Consider the following 15963-nt stretch of genomic DNA (forward strand, 5'->3'; position numbering starts at 1 on the left):
TTTAAAGGAAAGACCACTGGAATTTCTAGCGTTTGTGATCCATAACTGGCTGCGCAAAACCGATTTGCCTAGCCCTTTTGATAAGCTCCTGGCAGCTTGTCAATCAGCTGCTCCTTCTACTGCCTACAAAAATAATCAGCAAGCAGATAATTGTTCTGATAACTTTTCTTCTGCTAAGGCAGCAGGGTCTAAAGCCAAACGTAAACGCTCCAAAAGAAAAGCGTTACAATCAGCGGAGTCGTTGCCCTTGGCGACTGCGCATCAGATCTGTAACGAGACTCCACCATTAGCAGATAATGAAATTCAGTCACCATTCAGGGGAGTCAAATGGACCTATGAAACTACTAATGAACTTTCATTGCTAGCCAGGGAAAATAAAGGTTCTTGTTTAAATGAATTATCTGAATATGATTATGAAGATATATTACAGAGTATTGAACAGATCAATTTATTCGTGCAGCAAGGGAAATTTGCATACACTACAGTTCAATACTTGCTACAGGTATTGGAGATCCTTAGGAATAAGAAATCGGCCAATCACCTGCTAAATAACCCAATGTATGTTTCTGCCACTAACACATTTGCAAACTATGATCAGCCGGAATGCTCAGCTGTTAAATATGCATGGGATCCTCCATTTGAGAAAGGAGAGATGGAAGCTCTGGTCTATGAATGGAAGAAAGATGCAAGTTCATTTTGTCAGTTTTACAGTGCAAAAAGTGAATTAGTATTGAATGCATGCATTAAGTCTGCTTATAACCTAATAAAAACTGGTGTGTGTGGGTATGACTTTGTGGCTCCATTGATCGATGTGTGGAGAATGATTCTGGACGATTTTTATGCAATTCAATCAGTTGATACCAGGGAAGACACACTGTCAAGTGGAGATTGTTCCACTTCCTCAGTTCCTGAGGACTCGCCTGCTTCAGCACCTTTGGCTGATTCAGCGAGTGATTCTGAGCTCCTTTTGTGTGAAATTGAAGTTCCTGTAATTCCACCCTGTACCATGGATAACTCAGTGTTACTTCCCAGTAAGACAGAAATTACTAATACTTCCTTAATCTTGCCCTGCACAAATTTCTCAGCAGAGGACCCAGAGGTCCTGCTGACTTTCGAGTCCAGCCTAGCCAGTACTCATGACTCTTTGTTTAGTGAAACAGACACCAGAAAAATCTTGCCTGTCTCTGCAAACACTTCTGCAGAAATTACCTGTGTTAATAAAGTTCAACTCCTGTCTGATCCAGCAGATGCCAATAGATGCACTACATCAGTTTCCGAGCCCCAGCAATCCTGTCTAGTAAACTCAGAACCCCAGCATCTGAATTTTCCAATTTTACAAATGAATGGTGATTCAGATGCGCAAACATTGTGTCTTGATCTTCCTGTTTCTACACCTCGCTCTAGTTTCGTGAATAGCTCAGAGCATCTGCTATGTGAACCTGAAATCGCAGAATTATTACCTTGTTTAGAAAATTTTCCAATAAATTTGCCCTGTACCATGAATTGTGCAGTAGATCTCTCCAATGAAACTCAGGTCACAGAATCATTATGCTGTCCAGCAGGTGCTTCCATGGTTTTGCCCTGCAATATGGACTGTTCAGTGATCCTGTCCAGTGAAGCTGTGGTCGCAGAGTCTTATGCTTCACCCAGTACTTTGGATACTTTAAACCCTTTAGCAGAGGAGGCTGAAGCACTGCTTACCTCAGTTGGTGTTGCAGTAATATTCACTTGTCTAGCAGCTGTTTTGGAATTACAGTCTGCTCTAATAAAACTTGATGAATTTCTGCCCAGCGAAGCAGAAGCCATTGAAATATTGTCCTCGTCAGCAAGTGTGTTAGATACCTTGCCCTGTACACAGTCTGATTTAACCAATGTTGTTGAGTCCCTCTCCAGTGTTGTAACAGCCGAGGAACTCCAGCCCTGTCCTCTGAATGTTTCAAAAGTCTTGCCCTGTAACATGGATAATTCTGACTCGCTGGAAAAAATAATAGAAATCTCAGAATTTCAGTCCGGGTTAATAAGTGTTTCTGAAACCCAGCCCTGTATCCTGGAAAATTCTGGTTCTCTGGCCGGTGTGGCAGAAGTTCCAGAGCCCCCTTCCTGTCCAGTGAGTTACTCAGTTTTGCCTAGTTCAGTGGGGATTGCTGCAATATTGACTTGTTTTGCAGCCCTTCATGAGCTCCAGTCCAGTGTATTTGATGAGTCTCTGTCTAGTCCAGAAGAAGCTATGGGAACCCTGTCTAGTTCAGTGCATACATCAGAAGATTTGCCCTGTCTTGTAAATGCCCCTGAACATGATTTGTTAATAACCCTGCTGGAATCAGCGACATCTAAGTCTGATCCTGCAGTTTTTAGTGAGAATCCAGTAACTATGAAGTCTAGTCATGATGAATTTTTTTTGCCCAGTTCTGGTTTCGGTCCTGTCTTGACTGACTTTGAGGTTCGCAGTTCCTTGACATGCCCAGAGGTTTCTCTTGTGCCGGTGTGCCCAGATGTGCTTCGTATGCCAGACTGCCCAGATGTGTCTGTGTTAGCGTGCTCACGTGCTTCCCTAGTGGAGACATGTTCTGATGTTGCCGGTTGGCCTGCATGCCCGGAGATGGTTCTGGTCCCTAAAAGCCCTGATCTTGATGTTTGTCCTTGTGACCCTGACTCTGGAGTTGCCCTGGGTTCCATAGGGGTTCTTGATAGTTCTCCATGTGAGCCTAAGGGGCGTTCTGACCTGTGGGGATCTCTTTGGAGCTTCCAAGTGTTCTGGGAGATCTCTGAGGAAACTTGTCCTGGTACCTTGGACTGGTTCAACGGTGGGTTTAGTGTTGGTAGGGACAGTTCCGGTGGGCATTGCAAAGGCTTTGGCGTTTTTGGACAGTCCTTGGAAGGCGGTGGGTATCGCGCAGAGAGTTTCTTGGGGTTGTTTTCTGGAAGTCGTGGTTCTGATGGGTGTCACACTGAGGCTTGTAGTGCTGACGGGCATGGTTCGGTAGGTTCTGGTTCCAATTGGTCTAGTTTTGGTGAGACTGATTCGGGAATTTGGTTTTGTCGGACGGATCCGACCTTCATGAATTTTCAGTCAGATCAGTTTGCTGGATTTCCCACTTCTGATTTTTTGGTTTGGGTGGTTCAGGAGAAATATGTCAGTTTTCATAGGCGTCCAGAGGCCGCGTTTAAGGGAGGGGGTACTGTTATGATCGCTTCTGCAGCGTTTACTGCTGACTGCACTGGTATTGCAAACCAAGCAGTTCTAATGTCATTACATGCATTTGCTTGCATAGTTTGGTTTGCACTTAAACTAGTTGCTGATTCCATCTGCAGTCGCTCTGAGGTTTATGACAGTTTAATATGCTTTTGTGTAAACAAACATTGTCTGCTGCAGTGGAGGGGCGGTCCCTTTCCTGCAGGCTGCATATCATTGTCTGCCTTTTCCTGCTATCAGCCTGTGATTAATTACCATTCACTTGTGTGGGAATCTGCAGGTCTGCTCCCATTGGATGACCTCAGTATAAAGAACTGCTTCCTGCAATGCCTCATGGGCTATCATAGTTTCAGACTCTATCTGTTACTCTGCTCGGGCCCCACCTCGTTCCTGGTCCGTGTGGACTGCGCTGACTCCTGCGAAGGGGTCAGCGAGTCCTCCTAGTTCTGCTCTTGTTCTAGAAGTTGCTACTTGCTTGTCTTGTGTCATATATTGGTTCATCGCCAATATATACGCATACTTGCGCATTTTGTTATTTTCCTTGTATTCGTGTTACGTTAATATATCAGTGTCGCTGATATATACGTACACGAACTGTTTATTTCCTGTGTTCAGCTAGTCAGTTTTCCAGCACGTTTTGGTAGTTTGCGCGTATCGTGAACACCCGTGCTGAGCTAGTTATCCTGTTCCTGGTCCTGTTTGTGGATTGCGTTCATCTCTGCGAAGAGATAACGAATCCTTCTGAATCCTGTTCCTGGTCCTGTTTGTGGATTGCGTTCATCTCTGCGTAGAGATAGCGAATCCTTCTGAGTCCTGTTCCCTGTATTACTTCAGTCTTAGTCAGAGTTCCTGCTTATGTCATATATCGGTTCATTGCCAATATATACATATGTTAGTCAGACGTTACGAATAGTTTCATTGATAGCTGTAATTGTAATACGCTAGGAAAACATACTTATTGTATATTTATCTGTGTTACGTTCATCTATCTCGATCCTGCTATTTCCTGTCTCTCCTGTCCTGTCTTTGTGAGGCACGCCATCGCCGCAACGCATTGGCTGCCTCATTCCAGTCTGTCTGGTTTTGGACGCTTGCTGTCGCTAAGTAATCGCTAGCTAGCAAGCGTTCATTCTGTCTACCTGTCCTGATCTCCTCAGTCCTGGTTTATGCGCTCAGCGCTACCTTGCGCTGAGACGTTATTACGAAAGTGTTTGTGGCTGTTCAGATCTGCACCGGCTCTGTGCACCACAATCTCCTATTGGAGTCAGTCCTCTCCTCCACTAAACTGGGGATATCCTGATCCCTTGTGCTGGTGTGTGTACCTCCTTCACGTCAGCTTATGTGTTGTATGCTGACTGTGGAGATTACACCCCCAAGCTTAACAAGAGTTTACTAATATGTAATACACCTGGCATAATGTTTCAGGTTTTCTTGGGTACTGAAAATGGCAGAAGTAGGAAACTGGAAAGTAGGAAACTAGTAGAAATATGGAGATGTTTGCTAACCTCGTTTTAAAGCTCTAGTTTAGGTACTTTTATAACTGCTTGTCATAGATATACCGTTATAAAAGAGTACATTAAAAATATATTGCAAAGTTCTGGCTTTGGGCCATCAGTGCTGGCAAAGCCCACACCACCATCAGCCTGCAGCTCCTTCATACTCGCCTCCTTTTATCTTGTTGCAAGATGTCGGCTGAGCAGTGTGCCAGGCCACGTGGAACCGTGGTGACACAGTCCATATCATGGGATATGGGGCCAACTGCAGTACCTTCCACAGCCATTGCACTCTAGTGTTTGAGAGCCAATACTTAGGATTCCAGTTGCTAGGGAGATGTGGCTGCAGCAGGGACTGCAATAAGCCCCACCCACCTATGACCTTTATCGTTTTACTATAGTTACTACTAAATGACTTGCGTAGGAAGGATGGGGTTTCTTTAGAATGAAGAGGGTAAGAAGTAGGGAGAGAAGGTTGCATATGTTTACTCAGCGATCCTGACAGTTTGCTGCTTTTGGATATACATTTTTCATCCTCTTCTTTATAAAAAAGTACCTAAAATATGACTTTAGTGAAGTCTCCACCAACAGCCTGAGTGTAAAGCTGATACAGTAGTTTGGCTTCAGTAGTTATTCAGTCACTGGCCTGGGGCAAGCATGCATCCAGGGAAATCAGAACCTCTCATATATGCTTCCTGTGCAAGCTGTTGCATGATTATTGCATGCAAATCTCTGCATATTGAACTCTGGGCATTTTGATCTAGCTTAGTCGCTGTCTTTGCTCACTTGCTGAAACATTGAAAAGAGAAAAATGACTCCCAATTACTGACTGAATGAAGATACAGTAGTATAGTAAACTTCATTTGCTTGAGTATGACAATTTCTGATGTAGTAAACTTCTGATACAGTAAACTAACTTTGTCCAGTCCCTTGGAGTCTATTATAAAGGGATTCTACTATATATTTGAATGGATGGCAATAATATCAGTCTCTATTCCTTTCACAACAGATGTTCTTTTACTGAAAGGTATTTATTACATTACTATAATAATAATGCTAGGGATAGTATTGTGTGCCTGGTGGCAATAACAGTAACAGCGAATGACCTGTGTAATGGCACAAAACTCTGTGGTGCTTGATCAGTGCTGTGTTGTGGTTTGCACACGAGGAGAGCGTTGGGTCCAGCCTAGTCTGTGTGATCTCAGTACAGCTATTAGTTGATATGCATATAAGGGCTGATAGGGCTGTGCTCAGCAGTCAGGCAGTGTGCAGACAGAGGCAGGCATGCTAACTCATAGGAAGAAATAGGAATAATAGGAGTGTGTGAACAGCTGAGTGCAGAGCGTTGGAGCCAATAAAGGCTGGGACTAGAGATCATTGATAACGTTGTATGCATCAGACAGCGGACCACGCTCATTCACATTGAAGTTGTTTAGACTTTTTTATTGCTAAATATTTTATTTAATTACTTGAAAAAAATGATTGTAGCTAAGGAGAGTATTGATGTTGGTGTAAATATAGAAAGTGAGCAGAGGAAAGGAAAAGACAAAATAGAGCTGGAATCTTACCGGAAACTACAGGATGGACAGCCGAGCTTGGTGTGTGGGTCTTCCCTCTCGGAGGACCCTCAGAAGAAGGATGAAGACACTTGTCAGCTTGTGGCAGGTGGAGGAGAGCCAGAAGCCTCTGAGGAGCAGGTTAGTGAGTGTGCAGTCATGTTTCCCTCTCTGCATGTGGTAGTGAGTAGCCTACCCATCAGTTCTTACCTTTCTGGAAGTGTGGTGTCCTCTCCTAAGTTTTACCACTGTTCTGGCTGTGATTGCCAATACTGGGGGCTCCTATATTATGTCAGCTGGAAAGCAAGGACTATGAGCAATGTGCTGTAGCTTACTTTATGCTGGGAATACACCATACAATTTTCTGTTAGATTTACCTGCCAGATAGATAAAGTTCAACATTTTGGAAATGTATCTATCTTACCATCTATCTGCCGAACAATTAGGCATTGTTCTACTCAGCAGCAGATAAACAGAAGACAATGCACCAGAGATAATGACCATTCTCTACAGAAAATAATCTAATTATGCATTCTAATGCTGGGTTTACACCATACAGTTTTCTGTTAGATTCTTCTGTTAGAATGCATAATTAGATTATTTTCTGTATAGAATGGTCATTATCTCTGGTGCATTGTCTTCTGTTTATCTCCTGCTGAGTAGAACAATGACTAATTGTTTGGCAGATAGATACATTTCCAACATGGTGAACTTTATCTATCTGGCAGGTAAATCTAACAGAAAATTGTATGGTGTAAACCCAGCATAACAGAAAATCTAACAGAAGAATCTAACAGAAAATTGTATGGTGTAAACCCAGCATAACAGAAAATCTAACAGAAGAATCTAACAGAAAATTGTATGGTGTAAACCCAGCATAACAGAAAATCTAACAGAAGAATCTAACAGAAAATTGTATGGTGTAAACCCAGCATAACAGAAAATCTAACAGAAGAATCTAACAGAAAATTGTATGGTGTATTCCCAGCATTAGATAGATTACTCACAACAGAACTTACATGTGTGATTTCTCTTTTACACCTTAGGAAAATGGCTTTTAAAATAATATTTACCAATTACTACATACTATTATTATTATGTATGTATTTATATATTTTGCAGATCTTTACAGAGTACACTGAGTAATTCATGTCAGTAGCTGTTTCTCAGAGGAGCTACCAATGTACTGTTCATACCATACTGGACCTAGTATTCCTACAATAGTCTAGAGTTAGTTTGTGGGGAAAGCAGTTAGTTTATTAATAATAATAATAATAATAATTGAACATTTGTATAGCGCTCTTCTCCTGTCGGACTCAAAGCGCTCAAGAGCTGCAGCCACTGGGACACGCTCAAGAGACCACCCTGCAGTGTTAGAGAGTCTTGCCTTGAGCCACTCACTGAACAGTTACTGATTCTAGTCAGGATTCGAACCCTGGTCTCCCATGTCAAAGGCGGTGCCCTTACCCAGAGGAAACCAATGCACACTGGGTGAGATCGAATGTTTTATTATGCTTAGTGATTCCGACTGACCCTTTGGCCACTTGTGTAGAGCATGTGGGGGAATTTCCTGGAAGAGGGGATTTATAGTTAAATCCAGACATCTCCTTTAATAAGGATGCTTTACTGAGGGATGATTTGTATGGTACCACCAATGTTATGGACCATGTAGGAGGGGCTGGTATTGGTAAGGAAAAAAAGCACCATGTTTAGGGGCTCCAAATTCTTTTAAGAATATCAGGCTGTATGCTGGGATACTAGGATTATGGAGCAGGGGGAGATGCGTAGCTTTTTTGAAATAAATTAATAGTTAAACATATTTGTATGTATTTCTAGAATTATCAACTGCAGAAGTTTTATTCACTCTCTTTAGCCAGCTGACTTACTGCTATTTAAATAGAGATAAGCAGAGACACTATTTATTGCTGACAGTATTTAAGCTGTCGGTCAGTGTCTGTTTTCCTGCCGCTCCATTGAAAAAATAGCCAGAAGGCCTATAAAAAGTCAATTTTTTCCACATTCAGATTTGTTCCTTAGTAGCCTAACTGAACCAAGCCCTGCGGTCATTTGTGTTGAATGAAAGCATTTCTGTACAGTAGAAAACAGTGCTGCTCGGATACCCCTTTTCAAAATCCGGATCCGATTCGGATCCGGATACCCCGCTATCCGATCCGGATCGGATATCCGAATTCAAAATTTTCCGATCCGAATCCGATTCGGATATCCGACCCTAGTATCCGATCGGATTCGGATATCCGTGTTTAATCCCGGAAGTGGCCTTTAAATTGCTTTAAAAAGGTTTTTTAGGGTATATGAGGCATGTAGCATCATAATTGTGAAAAGGGAAACACTGATGATGTGGGGAGTGGACTTAAAATCCCCCCCCCCAAAAAAAAAATGGCTGTCAATCAACATCAGAGTGGTATCAGGAAGCAGTCGTACTGACGCAGTTGGGGCCTCCCCACAACTCGGACAGCAGACACCTCCAAAAAAAATTACACAGCTATTGTGTTTACATAGTTGACCACGGCACTGTTGTAGGTACCACGGCACAGTAAAAAATTAGGAGAGGTTCCAGGAAGCGGTCGTACTGACGCAGTTGGGGCCTCCCCACAACTCGGACAGCAGACACCTCCAAAAAAAATTACACAGCTATTGTGTTTACATAGTTGACCATGGCACTGTTGTAGGTACCACGGCACAGTAAAAAATTAGGAGAGGTTCCAGGAAGCGGTCGTACTGACGCAGTTGGGGCCTCCCCACAACTCGGACAGCAGACACCTCCAAAAAAAATTACACAGCTATTGTGTTTACATAGTTGACCATGGCACTGTTGTAGGTACCACGGCACAGTAAAAAATTAGGAGAGGTTCCAGGAAGCGGTCGTACTGACGCAGTTGGGGCCTCCCCACAACTCGGACAGCAGACACCTCCAAAAAAAATTACACAGCTATTGTGTTTACATAGTTGACCACGGCACTGTTGTAGGTACCACGGCACAGTAAAAAATTAGGAGAGGTTCCAGGAAGCGGTCGTACTGACGCAGTTGGGGCCTCCCCACAACTCGGACAGCAGACACCTCCAAAAAAAATTACACAGCTATTGTGTTTACATAGTTGACCATGGCACTGTTGTAGGTACCACGGCACAGTAAAAAATTAGGAGAGGTTCCAGGAAGCGGTCGTACTGACGCAGTTGGGGCCTCCCCACAACTCGGACAGCAGACACCTCCAAAAAAAATTACACAGCTATTGTGTTTACATAGTTGACCATGGCACTGTTGTAGGTACCACGGCACAGTAAAAAATTAGGAGAGGTTCCAGGAAGCGGTCGTACTGACGCAGTTGGGGCCTCCCCACAACTCGGACAGCAGACACCTCCAAAAAAAATTACACAGCTATTGTGTTTACATAGTTGACCATGGCACTGTTGTAGGTACCACGGCACAGTAAAAAATTAGGAGAGGTTCCAGGAAGCGGTCGGTCGTACTGCCGCAGTTGGGGCCCCACAACTCGCACAGCACAGACACCTCCAAAAAAATTACACAGCTGACCATGGCAGGTACCACGGCACAGTTCAAAAAATAAGAACCTGGCTTCATGAAGATGGAGTCAGGAGGTTGTGGTGGTAAAGGGTGGTTAAGCAGGCCAGGCATAGTGATTACCACTCAGCCACTTCATTTCCCCCTCTTGCCAACAACAGGGGCCAGGAACTCACCAACTGCCCAAGCCTCGTTCATCTTTAAAAAAGTCAGTCTGTCCACAGACTGGCCTGACAGACAAGAGCGCTTCTCAGTGACCACGCCACCGGCCGCACTGAAGCACCTTTCCGACATAACGCTGGAAGGCGGGCAGGACAGCACTTCCAGGGCGTATTGCGCCAGCTCGCCCCAGATATCCAGGTGCTTCACCCAGTACTCCAAGGGGTCCACAGGGGTGTCGGTGTCAAGCCCGCTATAGGACCCCATATAATCGGCCACCATCCGGGTCAGGTGCTGGTTCTGGCTTTGAGAGCCGGATGCTGCTGCAGGCACCTCCTCTGTAGGCAGCGGTACTGGTGTGGCATAGAGCGCCTTTGTCAGAGACAGCAGGTTTGTTGGGCGCCTGCTGATGCTGGATGCAGGCACCTGCTGCTGTGCTGGCTGGACTGAGACAGCAGGGGGGGTGGGAGTCCGGGGGAAGGCTTCCTCCAAGCGCCGAACCAGAATCCGCTGCAAGTCCCTGATTCGGCGCACAGGGTCTCCTCCTACAGGCAGGAACTGAGCCAGCTTCCCCTTCAGCCGTGGGTCCAGCATCAGGGTGATCAAGATGTCCTCCCGAGCACTCATCTCCTTCACCCTTGGGTCTTTGCGCAGGCACTGCAGCATGTGCGCTGCCATAGGGAAGAGGGCTGCCATCTCTGCTGACCTATGATATTCTGCACCGCTGACAGTGCTGTCGTCCTCCTCTGATTCCGGAGCCTCATCTTGCTCTCTCCACCCCCGCACTACTGCAGCTGCACTCCGCTGTGCCCCCTCCTCTTCAAGGTCAGGGACCTCCAACTCCTCCAAGTCCTCCTCCAACTCCTCCGAATCCTCCTCCTGCTGCACAGAGGTGGACTGTGAAGTGTGCTGCTGCTGCTCCTGCTGGATCAAGGCTTCCTCTCCCACTTCCAGCAGAGCATCGAGGGCCTTGTCCAGCATGCACACAATGGTCACCCACTCACACAGCGACGCATGGTCCCGGCTGACCATGTTGGTGGCCTCCAGGAAGGGTGCCAGCACAAAGCACACCAGCTGCATTTTTCCCCACTCAGCAGGGCGGATGATGTCTGGGAGGTGGGTGGTGCCGGTCCCCAACAAGTTGGCATCCATGGTGGCTCTGGCCAGGTACAGGTTGACAGCCCGCCTCTGTTCAACCAGACGTTCCAACATCGCCAGGGTGGAATTCCAGCGTGTTGGAACGTCTATAATGAGGCGGTGCTGTGGGAGGTTCAGCTCCAGCTGCACGGCTGTAAGGGTCGCTGTGGCACCACCCGAGCGGCGAAAATGACCCACCGTTTTCCTTGCCGCTCCCAAAAGAGTGTTCATCCCCTGGTAGGTGTGCAGGAATTTCTGCACCACTAGGTTCAGGACGTGGGCCAGACAGGGGATGTGGGTGAGGTTTCCCCGCTGGATGGCGGCAACCAAGTTTGCCCCATTGTCGGCCACCACCTCTCCGACTCTGAGGCCTCTGGGGGTCAGCCAACTGCTCTCTTGCTCTCGGAGCTTGGCCAAGACGTGGTCTGCCGTCAGCTTGTTCTTGCCCACCGTGACCATCTGCAGCAGCGCTTGGCAGTGGTGGGCCTTCACGCTGCTGCTGAGGCGGGGTTGTTTGGCGGCGGATGGAACCGGATCAGAGCTGGAAGCTGCTGCACTTCCCCTGACCCTGCTGCGGGGTGGCACCACCCACCGGGGTGATGATGCTGCTGTCTCCTCTTCACCCCCTTCCACCAAACTGACCCAGTGCGCGGTGAAGGACAAATAGCGGCCTGTCCCGAAGCGGCTGCTCCATGAGTCCATTGTCACATGGACGCGCGCACCAAGCGCATGATCCAGCCCACGCTCCACGTTGGCCTTTACAAAGCGGTGCAGTGCTGGGATGGCCTTGCGTGCAAAGTAGTGCCGGCTGGGGATTGGCCAATCCGGCGCTGCGCACTGCAGGAGCGCACGCATCCGGCTCCCCTCCTGCACAAACGAGTACGGGAGGAGCTGGGAGGACATGGCCTGTGTCAGCAAGCCGTTCAGCTGGCGTATGCGACGGCTGCCGGGAGGCTGAGCCCTGACCACAAAAGAGTCACTCAGCAGGGTCTGGTGGTGGGGGCGTTTTAGGCTTGCACGGGAAGCTGAGGAGGGAACAGAGGAGACCACTGAGGAGGACTGGCTGCCTGAAGAGGCCTCAGTGTCAGCAGGAGTGGCAAAGGTTGTTATAGTGCTCTGACCTCTGCAAGGGCCAGCGCCAGCTTCCTTCAGCCTCTTGAATTCCTGATGCTCAGGTTTGTGCTTATTGCCCAGATGATTTATGAAGCTGGAGGTGCCATAAGTGGAGGGGTGAGACCCTCTGCTCAGCTTCACATGGCATAATTTGCACGTAACATACTTGCTATCCAGTGAGGGCAGATGGAAAAACTGCCATATTGGGGATTGGTGTTTTCCCTTACGTGGCTCAGAACGGGATGCTGCTGTGGATTTTCTGCCGGTGGTGGTTAGGGCCTGGGGTTGAGTGGTGCGGCTGGTGGTAGTCGTGCCACTGACAGATGGAGCAGCAGCCTGCGGGTCACGTATTCCATGCCCACTGCTGCTCCTGCCAATCCCTGAAATGCTCAACCTGCGTGCCAGACCCACTGACTCCTCCTCCTCAGAGTCAGAGCTGACATGCCCCTCCGGTCGCTGGTAGTCCGGGTCCTTCACCTCATCATCAAACTCCCCTTCATCAAACTGCTGGGATGATGAGCCCGCATCAAATTCCTCTTCTGCTGACACATCATGGACGGGCTCCCCCCCAACAATTACTGTCAGCATCTCAGACTCTTCTGAAAAGCCAATTTTGCAGAGAATATTTTCTCTAGGGCTAGGGCTGGTGGTGGTGGTGGCCTCACTGTCACTGGCTTGCTCCTCGTCATGCGCCATCTGCTGCATCACAGACGCGGCGTCCTTCTCCTCCAATCTGCGCCGCTGACCCTGCTTGAAAATGGACGCAACACGGTGCTGCGTCTCTGCAGCGTGACTGCCAGTGGGTAGCGGCGGAATGCCTGATGCGGCAGAACTGCTGCCAGAGGCCGTAATGTTGCTCACTCTCCTTCCGGCCTTTCCCCTCCCCCGTCTCACACTGCCAGTGCCAGACATAGTACTGTACAAGACTCACTGTCACTGATGAGTCGACGTCACAGATGATGTGTGTGGGGTACTTGGTGCACTTTTATTATTGGCGGCGGGCTTGGAAATGATCAGCAGATTGACAGACAGGAGTACAACAACTAAACACACTGACACTGCTCACTCAGTCAGCAGCAGCACAGCAGCAATAATCTGTAGTACTAGCACTGTCTGCAACTACACAATACAAAACCACAGTAGCAGTAGTAATAGCAGCCCAGCCAGCAGCAAGGAGCCTGGAGTGTGTGCACACAGACACAGCACACACAAAGACACAGGACCTAGTAGCAGGCACAGGCAGCGCAGCTGCTGCAGCTGAAAGACTGACTGACAAGACTGACTGACACTAACAAATTACACAGACTAGCTAAGCTAACTACAACACAGTACAACAGTAAAACCAGAAGGTGTTTTAGTGTTAAAACGCTGGGTTATCACTTGGATAATGTACTTGCTTCAGCCAAACACACTGGACAACCTATCACAGTGGCAGTCACAAAGCAAGGACGAGATTCTTAACATGGCCCCCTCCTTATATACAGGAGGGACTGGCCAAGGTTCTCCTCTGTGATTGGGTGCTTGGGCTTAGGCTGGGAGCGCTCTGATTGGCTGAATGACGTCATGGACATAATGTCCATGGTTACAGCACCCGGATTCGGATATCCGACCGGTATCCGCGGGTATCCGGGTTATGAGACCAACTATCCGCATAGAGCTATCCGGATTCCCATCCAGCTATCCGGAATCCGGATCCGATCGGATAGGCCTAAAAAGTTCGGATATCCGAGTCTATTCGGATATCCGGTATCCTGTTGAGCAGCACTGGTAGAAAACACTATAGAGAAAAGCGTTACAGTACTCACATAAATGTGTGCTTTGCAATGGTATTTTCCCTGTTTGTATAAAGGTGTGCACACGCCTGTGATTAATGTCACCCATTGGGGCGATATCACTGAGCTGGCCAATACAGAAGCGTATGAGCTGTGTATCTGATGACGCAAATTGTAGCTATGAGGGGACCATGACGTCACCCTGCGGGCAAGGGAGCGGCGTCTTCAAACAAGTTGGCTGTCGTTCGGCTGAGTAGATCGGGCGGATTGTTTGGGGGTCGGCATTCGGGGGCTGCCCTACACACTCTTTATTGACGGCTGAGGCGGTCATTATCAGCCACTGCAGCTGACTTTAGTCACGTGCGTAGACAACATTTCACAGCAAATCTCAACACAAGACTTGTGGTTGGCTATGGTAGATCCCTCAGTCTTGCTGTGTTAAAGATGTAATAAAGATGTAATATCATAAGCCTTTATCAGAGTCTAGTATTTCCTTCTCCATGATGCAAAGCTTTAAATTGCTTTCGGTCAGCCCATGTAAATCAATGGGCTGGTTATAACTAATGTGTTATTTCATGTGCAGAAAAAACTTGCACCCTGTTTAAAGGGAACCTGAAGTGAGAGGTATATGGAGGCTGCCATCATTATTCTCTAATAAGCAATGCCGGCTTCCTGACTTCTGTGCTGATGCTCTGCCTGTACTATACTGTAAATAGGGTATCGTACCGTGTTAGTCATCAGTAAAAGCAAGAAGCTTAGAATCAGGATGATGCCATTTATTGGCTAACTTAAAAGAATAAGAGTAAGCAAGCTTTCGGCTGTATAGCTTTCGCCGGGCTTCAATCCTGTTTGCTTATGTTCTATCAGTTTGTAAGCAAACAGGATTGAAGCACGATGAAGGCTATAAAGGCGAAAGCTTGCTTACTCTTATTTTTTTAAAGAGACTCTGAAGCGAGAATAAATCTCGCTTCAGAGCTCATAGTTAGCAGGGGCATGTGTGCCCCTGCTAAACCGCCTATCGCACCGCTAAACGGGGGTACCTTCACCCCCAAACCCCCCACTGCGACACTTGGTTGCAGACTTGGTCGCTCCTGGAGGCAGGGCTAACGGCTGCAGCCCTGCCTCCAGTCGCGTCTATCAGCGGCGCAACGCTGCCTCTCCCCCGCCCCTCTCAGTGAAGAAAGACTGAGAGGGGCGGGGGAGAGGCGGAGATACGCGCTGACAGACGCGCGTGGGGCAGGGCTGCGGCGGTTAGCCCTGCCCCAACCAGGAAGCGCTCCCCCGCTGCACGGAGGGGGATTTGGAGGTGAAGGGACCCTCGTTAAGCCGCGGGATAGCGGCAGGACCGGCCCGCCCATGAGGCGGGGTGAAACTTTTGCCTCAGGCGGCACTTCTGGGGGGGCGGCACCCGCCCGTCCATGTGTGTGGGGGGCCGCCCGAGCTGGAGGGGATAGCGGGCAGGAAGGGGGTATTGGGCCTAGCAGCGGGGAGGGGGGTCGGACCCCCCCCTCCCTCGCCTGGGTCCCCCGTCCATCGCTCTCCTCCAGCTGCTACGCCGCAGGAAGTGACGTCAGTGGAGCGCACGTTGGCCTGGAACGAGGAAGAGGTGAGTAATCCCCGCCCGTTGCCTCTTACGAATAGCTGCAGCCACAGCACGGACCTTTTTAAAGCTGGAGGGGAGCGGAGGACGGGGACCCAGGCGAGGGAGGGGGGGGGGGGTCCGACCCCCCCTCCCCGCCGCTAGGCCCAATACCCCCTTCCTGCCCGCTATCCCCTCCAGCTCGGGCGGCCCCCCACAACAACGGCTTGGGGGGGGGGGGGGGCGGCGGCGATTTCTTTAAAAATTGCCTCAGGGGGCAAAAAGTCTAGGGCCGGGCCTGGATAGCGGTGTTTTAGCAGGGGCACACATGCCCCTGCTATCTATGAGGTCTGAAGCGAGATTTATTCTCGCTTCAGACTCTCTTTAAGTTAGTCAAGAAGTGGTATCATCCCGATTGAT

General features: G+C 48.3%; 1 protein-coding gene across 2 annotated transcripts in view; it reads left to right on the top strand.

Moving 5' to 3' along the window:
• Nucleotides 1–15963, top strand: part of ATP7B (ATPase copper transporting beta) — a 164105-nt gene that overhangs the window by 44222 nt on the left and 103920 nt on the right. The window contains exon 1 of one of the 2 annotated variants that reach the window (XM_068267124.1): nucleotides 5100–6383. The exons of the other annotated variant lie outside the window; for it this stretch is intronic. Within the exon in view, the coding sequence (XP_068123225.1) occupies nucleotides 6165–6383 (219 nt within the window). The 5' untranslated portion in view covers nucleotides 5100–6164. Of the gene's footprint in view, nucleotides 1–5099; nucleotides 6384–15963 lie in introns of those variants that run through there. 2 annotated transcript variants of the gene reach the window in all.

Source organism: Hyperolius riggenbachi, chromosome 2 (genome assembly GCF_040937935.1).
Source record: "Hyperolius riggenbachi isolate aHypRig1 chromosome 2, aHypRig1.pri, whole genome shotgun sequence".
NCBI classification, from domain to species: Eukaryota; Metazoa; Chordata; class Amphibia; order Anura; family Hyperoliidae; genus Hyperolius; species Hyperolius riggenbachi.